This window comes from Chanodichthys erythropterus, chromosome 10 (assembly GCF_024489055.1).
Source record: "Chanodichthys erythropterus isolate Z2021 chromosome 10, ASM2448905v1, whole genome shotgun sequence".
NCBI classification, from domain to species: Eukaryota; Metazoa; Chordata; class Actinopteri; order Cypriniformes; family Xenocyprididae; genus Chanodichthys; species Chanodichthys erythropterus.
Window position 1 is genome coordinate 35,667,453 of NC_090230.1, and position 15,828 is coordinate 35,683,280.

General features: G+C 35.7%; 1 protein-coding gene across 1 annotated transcript; it reads left to right on the forward strand.

The window, feature by feature from the left end:
- Positions 1-6,902: 6,902 nt before the first annotated feature.
- On the forward strand, positions 6,903-9,033 carry stc1l (stanniocalcin 1, like). The gene is made up of 4 exons (XM_067399062.1): positions 6,903-7,014; positions 7,249-7,391; positions 7,492-7,703; positions 8,757-9,033. Exons 1-4 carry the CDS (start codon positions 6,903-6,905, stop codon positions 9,031-9,033), a joined length of 744 nt encoding a protein of 247 aa, XP_067255163.1.
- The last annotated feature ends 6,795 nt before the right edge of the window (positions 9,034-15,828 follow it).

Here is a 15,828-nt window from a genome sequence, read left to right on the forward strand (position 1 = left end):
GCCAGTGTGGGCTGTTAGGATCAATTAAATCACCCAATAGAAAAGGCAACACTAGCAGTAAACGCCACAGTGATGCAGTTTGCCAAATAGCATTTGTAGTTTTTCATAGTCTTAAGATTAACAATTACACAGGGTTTATTTTTTTCTGCTGTTTCATAAGCGCCACCTACTGTCAGAGAGTGATTTTGCATTTCATTCAGTCCGTCTGCTAATTTTGTTTTGTGTAGCATATGTATGTAGCATAATTTCACAAAGCTAAAGTCAGACCATGCTGTTTTTGCTGTTAATTTGAAATGCTCATGTGCATAACATCTCTGTTGGGATTGTGATAAAAATGCAGTGTTTGCCTCTAATATCAAAGAGCTACACATATTTTTTGAACAAACAAACAACAAATAAATTTGCTTCAAAAAAATCTGCAAACAGTATCAGAATTGGCCAATTTGCTTCTGTTGGCCATGAAAAATCAAAATAGGTGCATCACTAATAATAATTAAAAAAAAAATAAATAAAGGATTATTTTAAAAAAAAATCAAAGTTTTTTTTTTTTTTTTTACTGTTTGTTGTTTATATGGTTAATATTAATGCAGCTATCAGTGTACTAAGGTTAAATATTAGTATAAACATATTTATACTAGGGATAGTTCACCCAAAATGATCATATTTTTTTCCAAACCTGTAAAATGTGGTGATGTGTAAAAAGTGTGATGCAAAAAACTGTTGAGAAACCGAGTCAGCTTTGAATATAGGCCTTCTCTCGAGATTATTGGGTAGATCATTTCATTTCATTTTCTTTATAAACATTCTAAATGTTACAAACAAACTTTGTTAATAAAACAATTTAAACCACTGTGTCATTTTGACTCTACACCTATAAAACAACCTATATTATTAACAATATTTTATTGTTGTTATTTTATATTTTGTTATCCCTCTGATGCACATCTATACAAATATAAAAATATAATTTAGGAATGATATATCACTAGTAATTATATATGGATGTGATGTTAAAACAAACAAATATTTTCTTAATTTGTTTATCAAGATATTGAAATTTTTTACCAACACATAGGTTATGTCTAATAAATTGTAACTTATGTTAAAAATACAATTTAGTGGAAAACCAAATCCTGGTGGGTAGAGGTCATTTTTATTTACAGGTTGTAAACTTAAAACAGAACATCGAGTTAATATGGTCCTTTGTGTTAGGTATTTCAAAGTGTTCCAAAGTATTTAGATTAAGTTACTAAACTTGAGTAATGTAACGAAATACGTTACAGATTACTTTTTAAAGCATGTATTTTGTAATCTGTAGTGAAATCAATTCTAAAAGTAACCTTCCCAACCCTGAACATAGGAAGGCATGAACTGAAGAAGTTTAAACTAAAAGTTCTTGAACATAACTAAACTGAAGATAATGGTGAAAAGAACATTGTAAATCTGGCAACTCATTCATCATTCCAAATCGTGACTCAGTGTTTTAAACACATAAAACATTTTACACTCCTTTATACCATTTACTGAAGCTCTGTTTCATAAAATGACAAGAGTTGGTGTGTCAGAGCTCACTTCAAACTACAAATCCGATTCCAAAAAAGTTGGGACACTGTACAAATTGTGAATAAAAAAGGAATGCAATAATTTACAAATCTCATAAACTTTTATATTTTATTCACAATAGAATATAGATAACATATCAAATGTTGAAAGTGAGACATTTTGAAATGTCATGCCAAATATTGGCTCATTTTGGATTTCATGAGAGCTACACATTCCAAAAAAGTTGGGACAGGTAGCAATAAGATGCCGGAAAAGTTAAATGTACATATAAGGAACATGGAGGACCAATTTGCAACTTATTAGGTCAATTGGCAACATGATTGGGTATAAAAAGAGCCTCTCAGAGTGGCAGTGTCTCTCAGAAGTCAAGATGGGCAGAGGATCACCAATTCCCCCAAAGCTGTGGCGAAAAATAGTGGAGCAATATCAGAATTTTCTCTGAGAAATGGCATTTCTCAGAGAAAAATTGCAAAGAGTTTGAAGTTATCATCATCTACAGTGCATAATATCATCCAAAGATTCAGAGAATCTGGAACAATCTCTGTGCGTAAGGGTCAAGGCCGGAAAACCATACTGGATGCCCATGATCTTCGGGCCCTTAGACGGCACTGCATCACATACAGGAATGCTACTGTAATGGAAATCACAACATGGGCTCAGGAATGCTTCCAGAAAACATTGTCTGTGAACACAATCCACCGTGCCATTCGCCGTTGCCGGCTAAAACTCTATAGGCCAAAAAAGAAGCCATATCTAAACATGATCCAGAAGCGCAGGCGTTTTCTCTGGGCCAAGGCTCATTTAAAATGGACTGTGGCAAAATGGAAAACTGTTCTGTGGTCAGACGAATCAAAATTTGAAGTTCTTTTTGGAAAACTGGGACGCCATGTCATCCGGACTAAAGAGGACAAGGACAATCCAAGTTGTTATCAGCGCTCAGTTCAGAAGCCTGCATCTCTGATGGTATGGGGTTGCATGAGTGTGTGTGGCATGGGCAGCTTACACATCTGGAAAGGCACCATCAATGCTGAAAGGTATATCCAAGTTCTAGAACAACATATGCTCCCATCCAGACGTCGTCTCTTTCAGGGAAGACCTTGCATTTTCCAACATGACAATGCCAGACCACATACTGCATCAATTACAACATCATGGCTGCGTAGAAGAAGGATCCGGGTACTGAAATGGCCAGTCTGCAGTCCAGATCTTTCACCCATAGAAAACATTTGGCGCATCATAAAGAGGAAGATGTGACAAAGAAGACCTAAGACAGTTGAGCAACTAGAAGCCTGTATTAGTCAAGAATGAGACAACATTCCTGTTCCTAAACCCCAGACGTTTGCAGACTTATAAAAAGAGGAGGGGATGCCACACAGTGGTAAACATGGCCTTGTCCCAACTTTTTTGAGATGTGTTGATGCCATGAAATTTAAAATCAACTTATTTTTCCCTTAAAATGGTACATTTTCTCAGTTTAAACATTTGATATGTCATTTATGTTGTATTCTGAATAAAATATTGAAATTTGAAACTTCCACATCATTGCATTCTGTTTTTATTCACAAATTCTACAGTGTCCCAACTTTTTTGTAATCAGGTTTGTACTTATGGCTTGCATTATATTTTTTATTTGATTTAAACTTTCCAAACCACCTTATGCGACTTAACTGACAGCAACGCTGTCAAGACCAGAGGAGTGGTCAAGAACATTAACATTACTAACATGTTAACCTTACTGATCCATGTTTGTGTCCTCAGTACAGAGTCAGACTGTTAAATAACACTCACTGAATCAGTTGCAGTTAATGAGATACAGAAATTAAAGGTGCAATATGTAATAATTTTGTCTGCTAGAGGTCGCTAGAAGCCTATTCAAAACAAAGGCGTAGCTTGATGACGCCAAGTTTGAGAGCGGAATCTTGGGACATGTGGTCTCCACCTCAGCGGACGGTGCAAAAGAATAGGGATTGGAGTCGGGAAGAAATCATGTTCATGGATGCGATTATTAACGTTACTGTAGTATGAAGCAGAGCAGGACCGAGTGTTGTTGGAGCTGAACGAGGCCGCTGGAGCGATTGATCAACACACGCCTCACGACTCACGAGCAGCGGAACTTTTATTATGACACAGTCGCTGGCGCCCTTCCGCTTTTCCTGTCATGAGTATGAGGTAACACAGCTCTGTTTATCATATTAGATACATTTGAGTGTGTTGAAAATGTTATAACGTTACTCTGTGTGTTCGCTCGGCGGCTGCTGTGAGACACTTGTTTGAGACACACTGCAGTAAGCTAGAATATCATATTAAATGCTGGATGGCTTGTGTTGATAAATGGCATGCAATTAATTTTAAAACGTATTGTATGATGGAGAAAATGCTGTATTACTGTTACTAAAAATAAAGCTGCATCTGATTATGCTATGTTAGCTACTTCACAAAATAGTGTTTTTCTCTGAGGCATGGTAAAGCATGGTATTCAAAAAAAAATCAAGACAATTGATTTAAACAATAAGACTAAATGTGTTGAGCTATATAACAATAATTCGATTTCTGTCTATAAATATATCATAACAGTTGTTCCCTTGTCTATTAAAACATGTAATTTTTAAAGAGTCTTTGGTGTTTTTATGGTTTCTACAAAATAAAACTGAGGGTTAACATGGGTATGACGCAATTGACAGGCGGCGACTCACACGTCCCGGAGCCTTGGTTAAAATTGCAATTTTTTCATGATTTACAAATAGTTGGAAACATTTGGGATATTGTAAGTACTCAAGTGAACAAAATATATAACACTGGCTTAGTGGTTTTTGGATCTTTTACTGCAAAAATATTACATATTGCACCATTAAGTGATTAATCTAGTGATGATTGAGCATTTGTGACAAACACCTGCTGTTAACAAGCAAAATCACTGAAGGAAAGAGAAACGAGAGAAACACAAGAACTACGACTGACTTTCAGCCACAGCCTTAGATGAAATCAACTGAAGATAAAAGACATTAAATCTCTCAAGATCTCAGCAGATGAGGATTAAACGACTCTTCAAACAACATTACCAGCTTCACTTATTACTAACCAGATGGATTTTATTTCTGTCAGACATCTACTGAAGTTCTCATAAAGAAGTTTGGTGGGTGAACCTCCATTTTGAGGGATGCTGATGTGTGCTATTTTGAGACAGCATGAAATATGACCTAAAATGTGCTTTTAATATACTATCTCTGTATTTAAAAAATGTATTTAGCTACCACTTGTAGTACACTATGGGTTCAAATGTTATATAAGTGGTATCTAAATATATTTTTTAAATACAGAGATAGTATATTAAAAGCACATTTTAGTTCATATTTCATGCCGTCTCAAAATAGCACAGTTGAGTACACTTAGATGTTCTTAGTACTAAAGAAGAATTTTTAGTATATTAAGTACAAAATTAGCGCACAAAAATAGACTTCAAGTATATTATAGAAATGTACTTTTTTTCACCTGGGAGTCAATGGATTATTGGGAAATTAAAGGCTGTGTGTGTGTGTGTGTGTGTGTGTGTGTGTGTGTGTGTGTGTTCCTACTCATTCATGTGATTCAGTAAAGATGTGGGTGAGTTTTCCTGCCCTACGTCAGCAGTAACAAACAGGTATTTGCAGGCATCCGTGTGAACAAAGGTAATAAAACCAAAATAGCTGTGTCTCCAGCCCCCCTCTAAGAAACCAGCCAGTGCTTTGATCATTATCAGTGTAATTAACCCTTTAGGGGAGGAAATTTCTTTAGGCTAATGAAATTCATCATGGAAAACACATCACTTCCTCTAAAGCCTTTGCAAGATCCACTGATTAGACACTGACAAACGCTTCTCCTTCAGATCCGGTGGGAACGGATGTTCAGTCAACCACATGACCAGTACTGACAAGCTACATTTGACTGTTTTGATGAAGCTCGTACTTTTAGCACAATTACCTGTGCCAGCCTGCCAGGTGTCGAAAAACTCCCTAAACCCTCTTTTAGAACTACAGCCAAGAGCATCAAATAAGAGAGAAGTCCATAAACTAAATCACAGTGATATTAAATCCAAACTAAACAGAGTTGTTTTCCACAAAGAAGCCATTAAACGTGACTTACCTGAGGGGGATTTCATTGAGAATATCATTTATCTTCTATATTGTTACAGAACAAGGTAAATCAACAGATCCTCCAGATGAGAATATGAACCAAACATCATTTAGGATCATAACAGAAATCTGAGTTTGTATTTTATGATAGTTGGGTGTTTAATGATTTAGATATGCTAAGATGCAACTTCTCAAATGGACAGTATTCGGAATAATAAATCAATTTTTTTTTTTTTCTCCAAGTCATCATGAAATGGAAGTTGTGATAATCTTTTCTTCCCTATTGTGACGTATAACTGAGTGAAATGGATTCTGTAGGGAAAAATGTAGGGCAGAACTTGTCATGTGAGTGACAAGTTGCCCCGCCCTCACACCAGTAAATGTCATCAGAGAAGAGTAGAAATGTATAAGTTATTTTGATTAAAGATTACGAGGGCACATGAACAAAAAAAAAAAAAAAAAATGATATGCACAGATAAATCATTCATGATAAATTCTATAATTGATAACTGTAATTGTCACCGATGATTGGTGACTTTAAAGGGTTAGTTCACGCAAAAATGAAAATTATCCCTTGATTTACTCAACCTCAAGCCATCCTAGGTATATATGACTATTTTCTTTCAATATGGATATTTTTCTTACAGAAACGTATTGATTCACTTCAAAAGGCCTTCATTAACCCACTGGAGCTGTATGGATTACTTTTATTATGGATGGATGGATGCATTTTATTTTTGCTTCAAAATATGGCCCCCCATTCACTACCATTATAAAGCTTTGAGGACTAAGGATATTTTTAAATATATCTCCGATTGTGTTCGTCTGAAAGAAGATAGTCATATAAACCTAGGATGACTTGAGGGTGAGTAAATCATGGGATAATTTTCATTTTTGGGTGAACTATCCCTTTAAGCATCTAAAAGTTTTTTTGATCCACATCATAGATGACAGCATTCAAACTATGTAGTAGCAAGAAATTAATCTAACTGGAGATAAAATCATAGCAGGTGGGTCTGCATTAATATCAGTCAATGAATATTTATGAAGAGATGGAAAGTTTGAGCTTTCAGATCCTGCGTTCTGATTGGTGGTGGTGGGGATTTATGAGCCGTCAAGCTCGGCTGAAGATCTGTATAAAGCCGAGGCTGTCATCAACCTGAAACACAACCCCACAGAATCAGCAGACATCTCCTGTTTTGATCTCTTGTGTTTGGTATAATTGCAGACATGCTTCTGAAAAACGGATTTCTTTTGCTCTTCGTTTTGGCTGCATCTGCATTTGGAACAGATCAAGAACCTGCACAACCAAGACGAGCACGATTCTCAGCCAACAGCCCTAGTAAGTATTATTTTCTTGGTTACTTTGTTACTTTTAAAGAGTGTGCATGGGCAAATGTTCAGAAATCCTTAGTGGTTACAGACTAAAGGTTGTAGGTTCAATTCCAGAAGAGCTTTCACCTTTGAGCAAAACCATAGGTCGCTTCAGAACTGTCTCTGTAGAAAAAAGGTCTGCTTTTACACTGCTTTGAATAAAAGTGTCTCTCAGATAAGTATTTTTTTCTTCTTCCTCCAGCTGAGGTTGTCCGCTGCCTGAAGGGTGCTCTGCAGGTGGGCTGCTCCACCTTTGCATGTCTGGAAAACTCAACCTGCGACACTGACGGAATGCACGAGATCTGTAACATGTTCTTCCACACAGCTGCAGTGTTCAATACAGAGGTACAAAACACCATTAATCAGAACCATTTACTCCTCAAATTAACATTAGGCCTTTTTCTCGTTTTCTTTGCAACGTAAATCATTTTCCATTTTCTTCCAGGGTCAGACATTTGTGAAAGAGAGCATCACGTGCATCGCCAACGGTATCACCTCTAAGGTCTTCCAGACCATCAAACACTGTTCCACCTTCCAGAAGATGATTGCTGAAGTGCAGGAGGAATGCTATAAGAAGCTTCACATCTGCAAAGTGGCCCAATCCAACCCTGAGGCCATTGGTGCCGTGGTCCAGGTGCCCAGCCACTTCCCAAACAGGTAATATAGCGTATGAACTTAATGCAAAATCAAATAATAAAATGCCATTTTGTACTATATTCAGTGCTGGGTAGATTACTTATACTTAGACTTTGCAACGGGCACTTTGTCACATCCAGTGTAGACAGCTTTTAGCTCTTGCGATGCGAACAACAAATTGTAGTCTGGTACTGATTACAAATTACATGACAAAAATTGTAGTTAGTTACGTAAACTAGATTACTCAGTTTAGGTACTGTATTTGGATTACTTTTTGATTACTTTTTAAATTACTTTTGTCCTGATTTGTTTATCACATTGATTTGAATAGGATATTCTTGTACCATATTGATATAAAATACAAAGAGAAAGAAAATGTATTCCATTCTTTGTTATCAACAACAAAAAGTGCATTAAATATTACATTATGTCAGGGTTTCCCAAACTAGGGTTTGTGAGTTTAATGAAAAGGTATTAAGCAATTAAATCATAATTAATAAATAATAAAAATAATCAATAAATAATTTAAAAATATAAACAACCAAAATAAAACATTTACTAAAATTTTTTTTTTAAAATATTTGGTTTACCTGTCATGAGAACCGTGAACTTTTTATTATCATTGTCTTAATTTTAAATTCTCAGGGTCATCATCAAGTAAATATATTAGGGCAAAGAGGTTCAGCAGACAAAAAAGTTGGGGAATAAATAAATATGAAATAAATGAATATGAAATTATGTGCACTTGAATAACATGTAATCATGTAATCAATAGAAAAGTAGCTGTAGTCTGATTACTATTTACAAATTACTTAATTTTTAGAATCTGATTATGTAATCCAGATTACATGTAATCAGTTACTACAAAGCACTGACAATATTTTATACAAGTCTTCTGAAGCCATATGAAAAATTTGTGTCAGGAACAGACCAAAATGTAAGTGATTTTTTTGTTGTTGTACCTTCTTGAGCTTAATCAGCATGGTCAATATAAACTGTTAAAGAGCTATAAAATGCTTCCAAAATAAGCTCACTGGACTGAGCAAACTAATTCCTCATACTTTTGTGTCGCAGGTACTACAGCACACTTCTGCAGAGCTTAATGGAGTGCAACGAAGACACCGTGGAGGTGGTGCGAGCCGGGCTGCTGTCCAGACTGGGACCTGACATGACCACGCTTTTCCAGCTGCTTCAGAACAAGCCTTGCCCTGAACCTGCTGCAGCCGAGCCTTCTGGGATGAAGGGCCACAATGGCTTCCGCTGGCCCATATTCAAGGTCCAGGCCAACCTGCCCAACAGGGACCCCACTAACATCATCGCCAGGAAGCGCTCAGTTGAAGGAAGCTCTTAGAGCAGCACACGGCTCTCCATTTGCATCATGCATCACGCTGATGTGTATAGGTGGAAGATGGTTATTAGTGATTAGTGCATTAAAAATTTAGTTTTATTAATGGGACACAACAGAAATCTTTGCTTAGTTCACAAAAACCAACAACTACTTGATTTTTTAACTGCATTACATTGACTATACATGCCAATGTCATGTTTTAGACTTGTTTCATTTTTGGTTTATGGCCCATTGGTTTAAGCTAAATTGCAATTACGCAAGATATTATCATGGAAAAAGGAAACCTGTCACCTTGACCAACTTGTAGTGGCAGGACAGAAATATTTATTAGTGTAAACTGAAAATAATTTATATTTATTTTTCCTACCAAATGTAATTTATATAGTTTATTATTGTTTATTATGATCTGAGTCTGAAAAAAGTCTTTATTCATTAAGAGAAAGTGGGACTACATATTTCTGGATATGTTTCAGATATGTTTCCTATGCTGGCCATGGGAAATATTATACTATGTTTAAGAAGGGCATACTTTGTTCATGTTGGTGATATTATGTAGTTGAATGTGCTTGGATAGAAATAAAATTTGAAAACTGCCTGATATACTAAATAGTTTCATATCTTTCACTTTTTTCATTGCTTACGGTCTGAAATTTGTCCATCATGTGGCCAGTAGGATCCATACAAACACTGTTACAATAGAATCTAATGAAAACATCGAATTGCAATGTTAGCTGTACTCACAAGAGGGCGCTGCTTTCAAACACATTACGTTCTTACAATTTTTACCAGACAAAACAATGTTGCTGGATAAGAAGTTGATACCCACACATTTCTCCTAACAATGAGCTGTGAGCTAAGTGTATTTACATATTCGTATATATTTTTACATGTCACAGCAGGAAATCATCTCATATTAGAAATGGGAAATCTGAAAAAGTCACCATCACAGAGATTAGGATTTGCTTTAGTTGAGCTCTTGACTTTTTAATATTAGAATTTGCTTGGCTGCTGTAACTGAGTTGTAACAACCAGACAAGCACAGAGAAAAGATGATCAGGTGGTGTTGGTTATGTTTTCACATAATCATTATTTGATCTGAATCAATGTGCTACTAGACTAAATAAAGCGTTTAAAGGGTTAGTTCACCCAAAAATGAAAATTCTGTCATTTATTACTTACCCTGATGTCGTTCCACACCCGTAAAACCTTCGTAAATCTTCGGAACACAAATTAAGATATTTTAGTTTATATCCGATGGCTCAGTGAGGCCTTCATAGGGAGCAATGACACTTCTCTCAAGATCCATAAAGGTACTAAAAACATATTTAAATCGGTTCATGTGAGTACAGTGGCTCAATATAAATATATTATAAAACGACGAGAGTATTTTTGGTGCGCCAAAAAAAAAAAAAAATCAAAATAACGACTTATTTAGTGATGGCCGATTTCAAAACACTGCTTCAAGAAGATTCGGAGCACAAATGAATCAGTGTATCGAATCGCTGGTCGGAGCTCCAAAGTCACGTGAATTCAGCCGTTGGCAGTTCGATCTGAATCATGATTCGATACACTGATTCATTTGTGCTCCGAATCTTCCTGAAGCAGTGTTTTGAAATCGGCCATCACTAAATAAGTCGTTATTTTGTTTGTTTTTTGGCGCACCAAAAACATTCTCGTGGCTTTATAATATTAATGTAGAACCCCTGTACTCACATGAACCGATTTAAATATGTTTTAGTATCTTTATGGATCTTGAGAGAGGAAATGTCATTGCTCCCTATGGAGGCCTCACGGAGCCATCGGATTTCAACTAAAATATCTTAATTAGTGTTCCGAAGATTAACAAAGGTTTTACAGGTGTGGAACGACATCACGGTGAGTAGTAAATGGCAGAATTTTCATTTTTGTTTTGGTAAATTTGTGCAAAAAGTTTGAAAATATTATTCAGTAGCCTGTGTTTACGATACATATAATGCTAGGATTTGACTATATTATTTATTAATTTTTAGGTGTTTTAAGAAAGATTAATTTTCAAGTATTTTAAGAAAGATTAATTTCTCCACAGGGGACACAAGTGTCCATAGAATCAAATCCAAATGGACATAAATGAAAAAACATTAGTCGTGTTCAACGAAGCCTATTTCCACCACATAAGAAAAAGGATAATGTTTTGGTAAATCATTATTATAACATAAAAAGTCATATAATTAAGTCATATGAGGTAAAAAATAATTATGACATTCGAATGACATACTAAATATAATTAGTCAATGACTAATTATGGCAATCTAAATGATGCCAAAAAGTTTTTTTTTTTTTTTTTGTCATAAGTAGGACTTTTTATCTCATAGTAATGATTTACTAGCTTACTATCTTACTAATTTTCACATAATTAGCCTATGACTTTTTATGTCAGAATTATAATTTACCAAAGCATGATTTTTTTTCTTATGTGGCGGAAATTGGCTTCCATAGTGAGGAGTGGGTGAAAACACAATTCAATTATCTTGACCTTCAACCTTTGAATTACATCATTGACAAGAGGTGATTGTAACCGCACACTTTTCTAAAACAAAAAGCCCGTTTCTAAACTTCCCAGAATCATTGCCTAAGAAGACAGAAGTGGTGTGGTTCTGATGCCGAACTGAGACCGAACAAATAAACATCTAATCAAGTGATCTAGAAAGCAAAGTTTCTTTATTTGCTCTTGGGTGTTTTGTGGGCAAAAGGAACACAAGGGGAACGACTGGTATAAACAGACAGACGATACTGTTATTATCCTATAAAGTTACATCACAAAGCCTTTTAAATTTAGTCCTTCCTGCATAAATGATGATGGGGAAAAGGCCAAACAGACGGATAAAGTTACAGTTGTGAGAGTGTTTATGAGACATTAAAAAAAGAATAAAGTCTGTTTTAAAGCTATAAAATATGAACACCCTCTCATTCTGAGGTCATCTCATTTGGCCTTGGATATGAACACTCAATAAAATGTGATTTATTATTCCATGAATGTTGTATTATAGTCTAAATAGTTTAGTAAGCTCTTATTTTCTTAGATGAATATACATTGAAATGTATTACTTGCTGTCTGCTCTAATAGCCACTTATACATTTTCATCTGTACTTTGTAAACTGCAAATAATCTGCCTTGAGCATTTATAAACTGCCAGCGCTAGGTCTATCTTCATATTTTTCTTCCCTAACGTCTTGGTTGAACAATTGTTCTCCTCTGTTTATCTGCATTTCCTGCCTCAAAACGTGTCAGCGCATCAGCCCTATCACAAACACACACAGACACGCAGCTAAGCAGATGTCATGACACCTTGGCACCGAAACCAAGAGAGCTTAGAGAAATAAACACAATGAATGACGGTGTCATCGCCGGCACCTGAAGGCAGCGACGTATCAGACAGCTCTCAAAACACTGAGCGTGTGCAGAGAATGCAGAAGAAGTGCATTATCACTAAATTAATCACTAAAAGACTAAAAAAAGCACATTGACCCCCGGTTTCAGACTAAAATGCATGTTTTAACTGTAAGCGACTTACTGACATATGTCTCAAGATGCATTTTTTTTTTTTCTATAAGGCACGTTTATAAAAGCTACTTAAATATTCTGATTGAATTTAGGCGTAATCCTGGCTTAATCTAAGCCCTGTTTGTGGAACCAGCATTATCATCTACACAACTGAACTGTTCAGTTGTGATGTACATTTGTAGGCTTCAGAATTCACTTTTGAGGCATGAATGTGTGTAATTTATGTTGAAAAGACGTGAAGGTCTTAATTTACTCATAAATCGACAATTGCTTTTCTTAAAGGTGCCCTAGAATTAAAAATTGAATTTATATTGGCAAAGTTGAATAACAAGAGTTCAGTACATGGAAATGACATACAGTGAGTCTCAAACTCCATTGTTTCCTCCTTCTTATATAAATCTCATTTGTTTAAAAGACCTCCGAAGAACAGGCGAATATCAACATAACACAGACTGTTACGTAACAGTCGGGGTGTATGCCCCAATATTTGCATATGCCAGCCCATGTTCCCAACATTATGAAAGGCATTAGACAAGGGCAGCCAGTATTAACGTCTGGATCTGTGCACAGCTGAATCATCAGACTAGGTAAGCAAGCAAGAACAACAGTGAAAAATGGCAGATGGAGCGATAATAACTGACATGATCCATGATATCATGATATTTTTAGTGATATTTGTAAACAGTCTTTCTAAATGTTTTGTTAGCATGTTGCTAATGTACTGTTAAATGTGGTTAAAGTTACCATAATTTATTACTGTATTCACGGAGACAAGAGACATCGCTATTTTCATTTTTAAACACTTGCAATCTGTATAATTCATAAACACAACTTCATTCTTTATAAATCTCTCCAACAGTGTGTAATGTTAGCTTTAGCCACGAAGCACAGCCTCAAACTCATTCAGAATCAAATGTAAACACCAAAATAAATACTATACTCACATGACCCGAAGCGTGCATTCAGTATGCATGACGAACATCTTGTAAAGATCCATTTGAGGGTTATATTAGCTGTGTGAACTTTGTAAATGCACTGTATTATAGAGTGGCGAGCTCGATGGGCAGGGAGCACGAGATTTAAAGGGCCAGCAGCCCTGAATCAGTGCATAGTTAATGATGCCCCAAAATAGGCAGTTAAAAAATTAATTTAAAAAAATCTATGGGGAATTTTGAGCTGAAACTTCACAGACACATTCAGGGGACACCTTAGACTTATATTACATCTTGTAAAAAAACGTTCGATGGCACCTTTAAAAACCCATAGGAAATGTCTCTTAATTGTGAGATAACAACCTGTGATGACAAATTATGCGATTATATGGCAACACCATCAATGGCAAAATAAATCTGCAGTGGTCAGGTGACACAGTGATCATGTGATACATGTTGGATCCCTACGAAAATTCTGAGATTATGAGTTCTACAAGGACGTTAATTCTTTTTACAAGTCAGAACATCATAATTATGGTAATTCTGATTTCTGACATGGTATCAAAGCACTGAATGACTAACACAAATTCTGCTTTAATGCCGACTTTAAAAACATAATTCAAAATGTTGTAGAACAAAACGTGAAAGTCTCTTTAAGTAATGCTAACTACAGAACTTATTGTGCTTAAATTTAAAACCGCTATTTAAAATATTTCCAAAGGAACCCATGTGGCTTACTGAACTGAACAGATCTAGATCACACAAGCACAACAGTGGCATTCGATATGCTATGCTCAGCTTGGTAACATAACACCTTTATTGAGCCCAAATAATTGCATTTGTTTGCTCAAATGTTTGTCTAGAGGCCGTTGGTTGTAATGACAGCACCGTCACTATAAGAGCACTTGAGTCGTTTATCCAAGACTTTCCTGGACCATCTGTCAAAGGTGATAATGGTTGATGGTTAATTGCACCTCATGGCCCATTAGCTGCTCATAAAGGCAGGTGTGTAGTCCATAGATAGCTTTTACAGGGGTGCAATGGCACAAACACACTGGCAGATGTGACTCGTAACGGCTCCTATTTCCAGGCATTAATACAATTATGACCCTTTCCTGCCAAAAGCAACAAGATTACTGAGAGTGAAAAGACAATGATGCTAAAAGGGTTCTGATGGATCAAGCAAATTAAACACGCTAATTTGCAAGTCACTGTAGCAAAGCGTTTCATACTAATAATAATTTTGAAAATGACACATAAAATTTACATTTAGTGCCAGTGTAAAACTCACTCATACAATGCTAGGAATGTATTCTATGTATATCTATCTATCTATCTATCTATCTATCTATCTATCTATCTATCTATCTATCTATCTATCTATCTATCTATCTATCTATCTATCTATCTGTTCATCCATCCGTCTATCTATCTATCTGTTCATCCATCCGTCTATCTATCTATCTGTTCATCCATCCGTCTATCTATCTATCTGTTCATCTATCTATCTATCTATCTATCTATCTATCTATCTATCTATCTATCTGTTCATCCATCTGTCTATCTATCCATCTATCCATCTATCTATCTGTCTTTTCATCTATCTATCTATCCATCCATCTTTTCATCCATCTATCTATCTATTCATCCATCTATCTATCTATCTATCTATCTATCTAAATATCTGTCTTTCTGTCTATCTATCTATCTATCTATCTATCTATCTATCTATCTATCTATCTATCTATCTATCTATCTATCTATCTATCTATCTGTTCATCCATCTGTCTTTTCATCTATCTATCTATCTGTTCATCCATCTGTCTATCATCTATCTATCTATCTATCTAAATATCTGTCTATCTATCTATCTATCTATCTATCTATCTATCTATCTATCTGTTCATCCATCTGTCTTTTCATCTATATCTATCTGTTCATCCATCTGTCTATCATCTATCTATCTATCTATTCATCCATCCAGTCTATCTATTCATCCATCCATCAGTCTATCTATCTATCTATTCATCCATCCATCCATCCATCTATCCATCTTTTCATCCATCTATCTATATCTATTCATCATCCGTATTTTCATCAATCTATCTATTCATCCATCCATCCATCCATCGGTCTTTTCATCCATCCATCCATCCATCCATCCATCCGTCTTTTCATCTATCTATCTATCTATCTATCCATCCATCCATCCATCCATCCATCCATCCATCCATCGGTCTTTTCATCCATCCATCCATCCATCCATCCATCCATCCATCCATCCATCCATCTATCCGTCTTTTCATCTATCTATCTATCTATCTA

Coding starts and splice junctions, on each gene's coding strand:
- stc1l (XM_067399062.1), top strand. CDS start 6,903: ATGCTTCTGAAAAACGGATTTCTTTTGCTCTTCGTTTTGGCTGCATCT. Junction 7,015..7,248: donor ATTCTCAGCCAACAGCCCTA/GTAAGTATTATT, acceptor TTCTTCCTCCAG/CTGAGGTTGTCCGCTGCCTG. Junction 7,392..7,491: donor CTGCAGTGTTCAATACAGAG/GTACAAAACACC, acceptor ATTTTCTTCCAG/GGTCAGACATTTGTGAAAGA.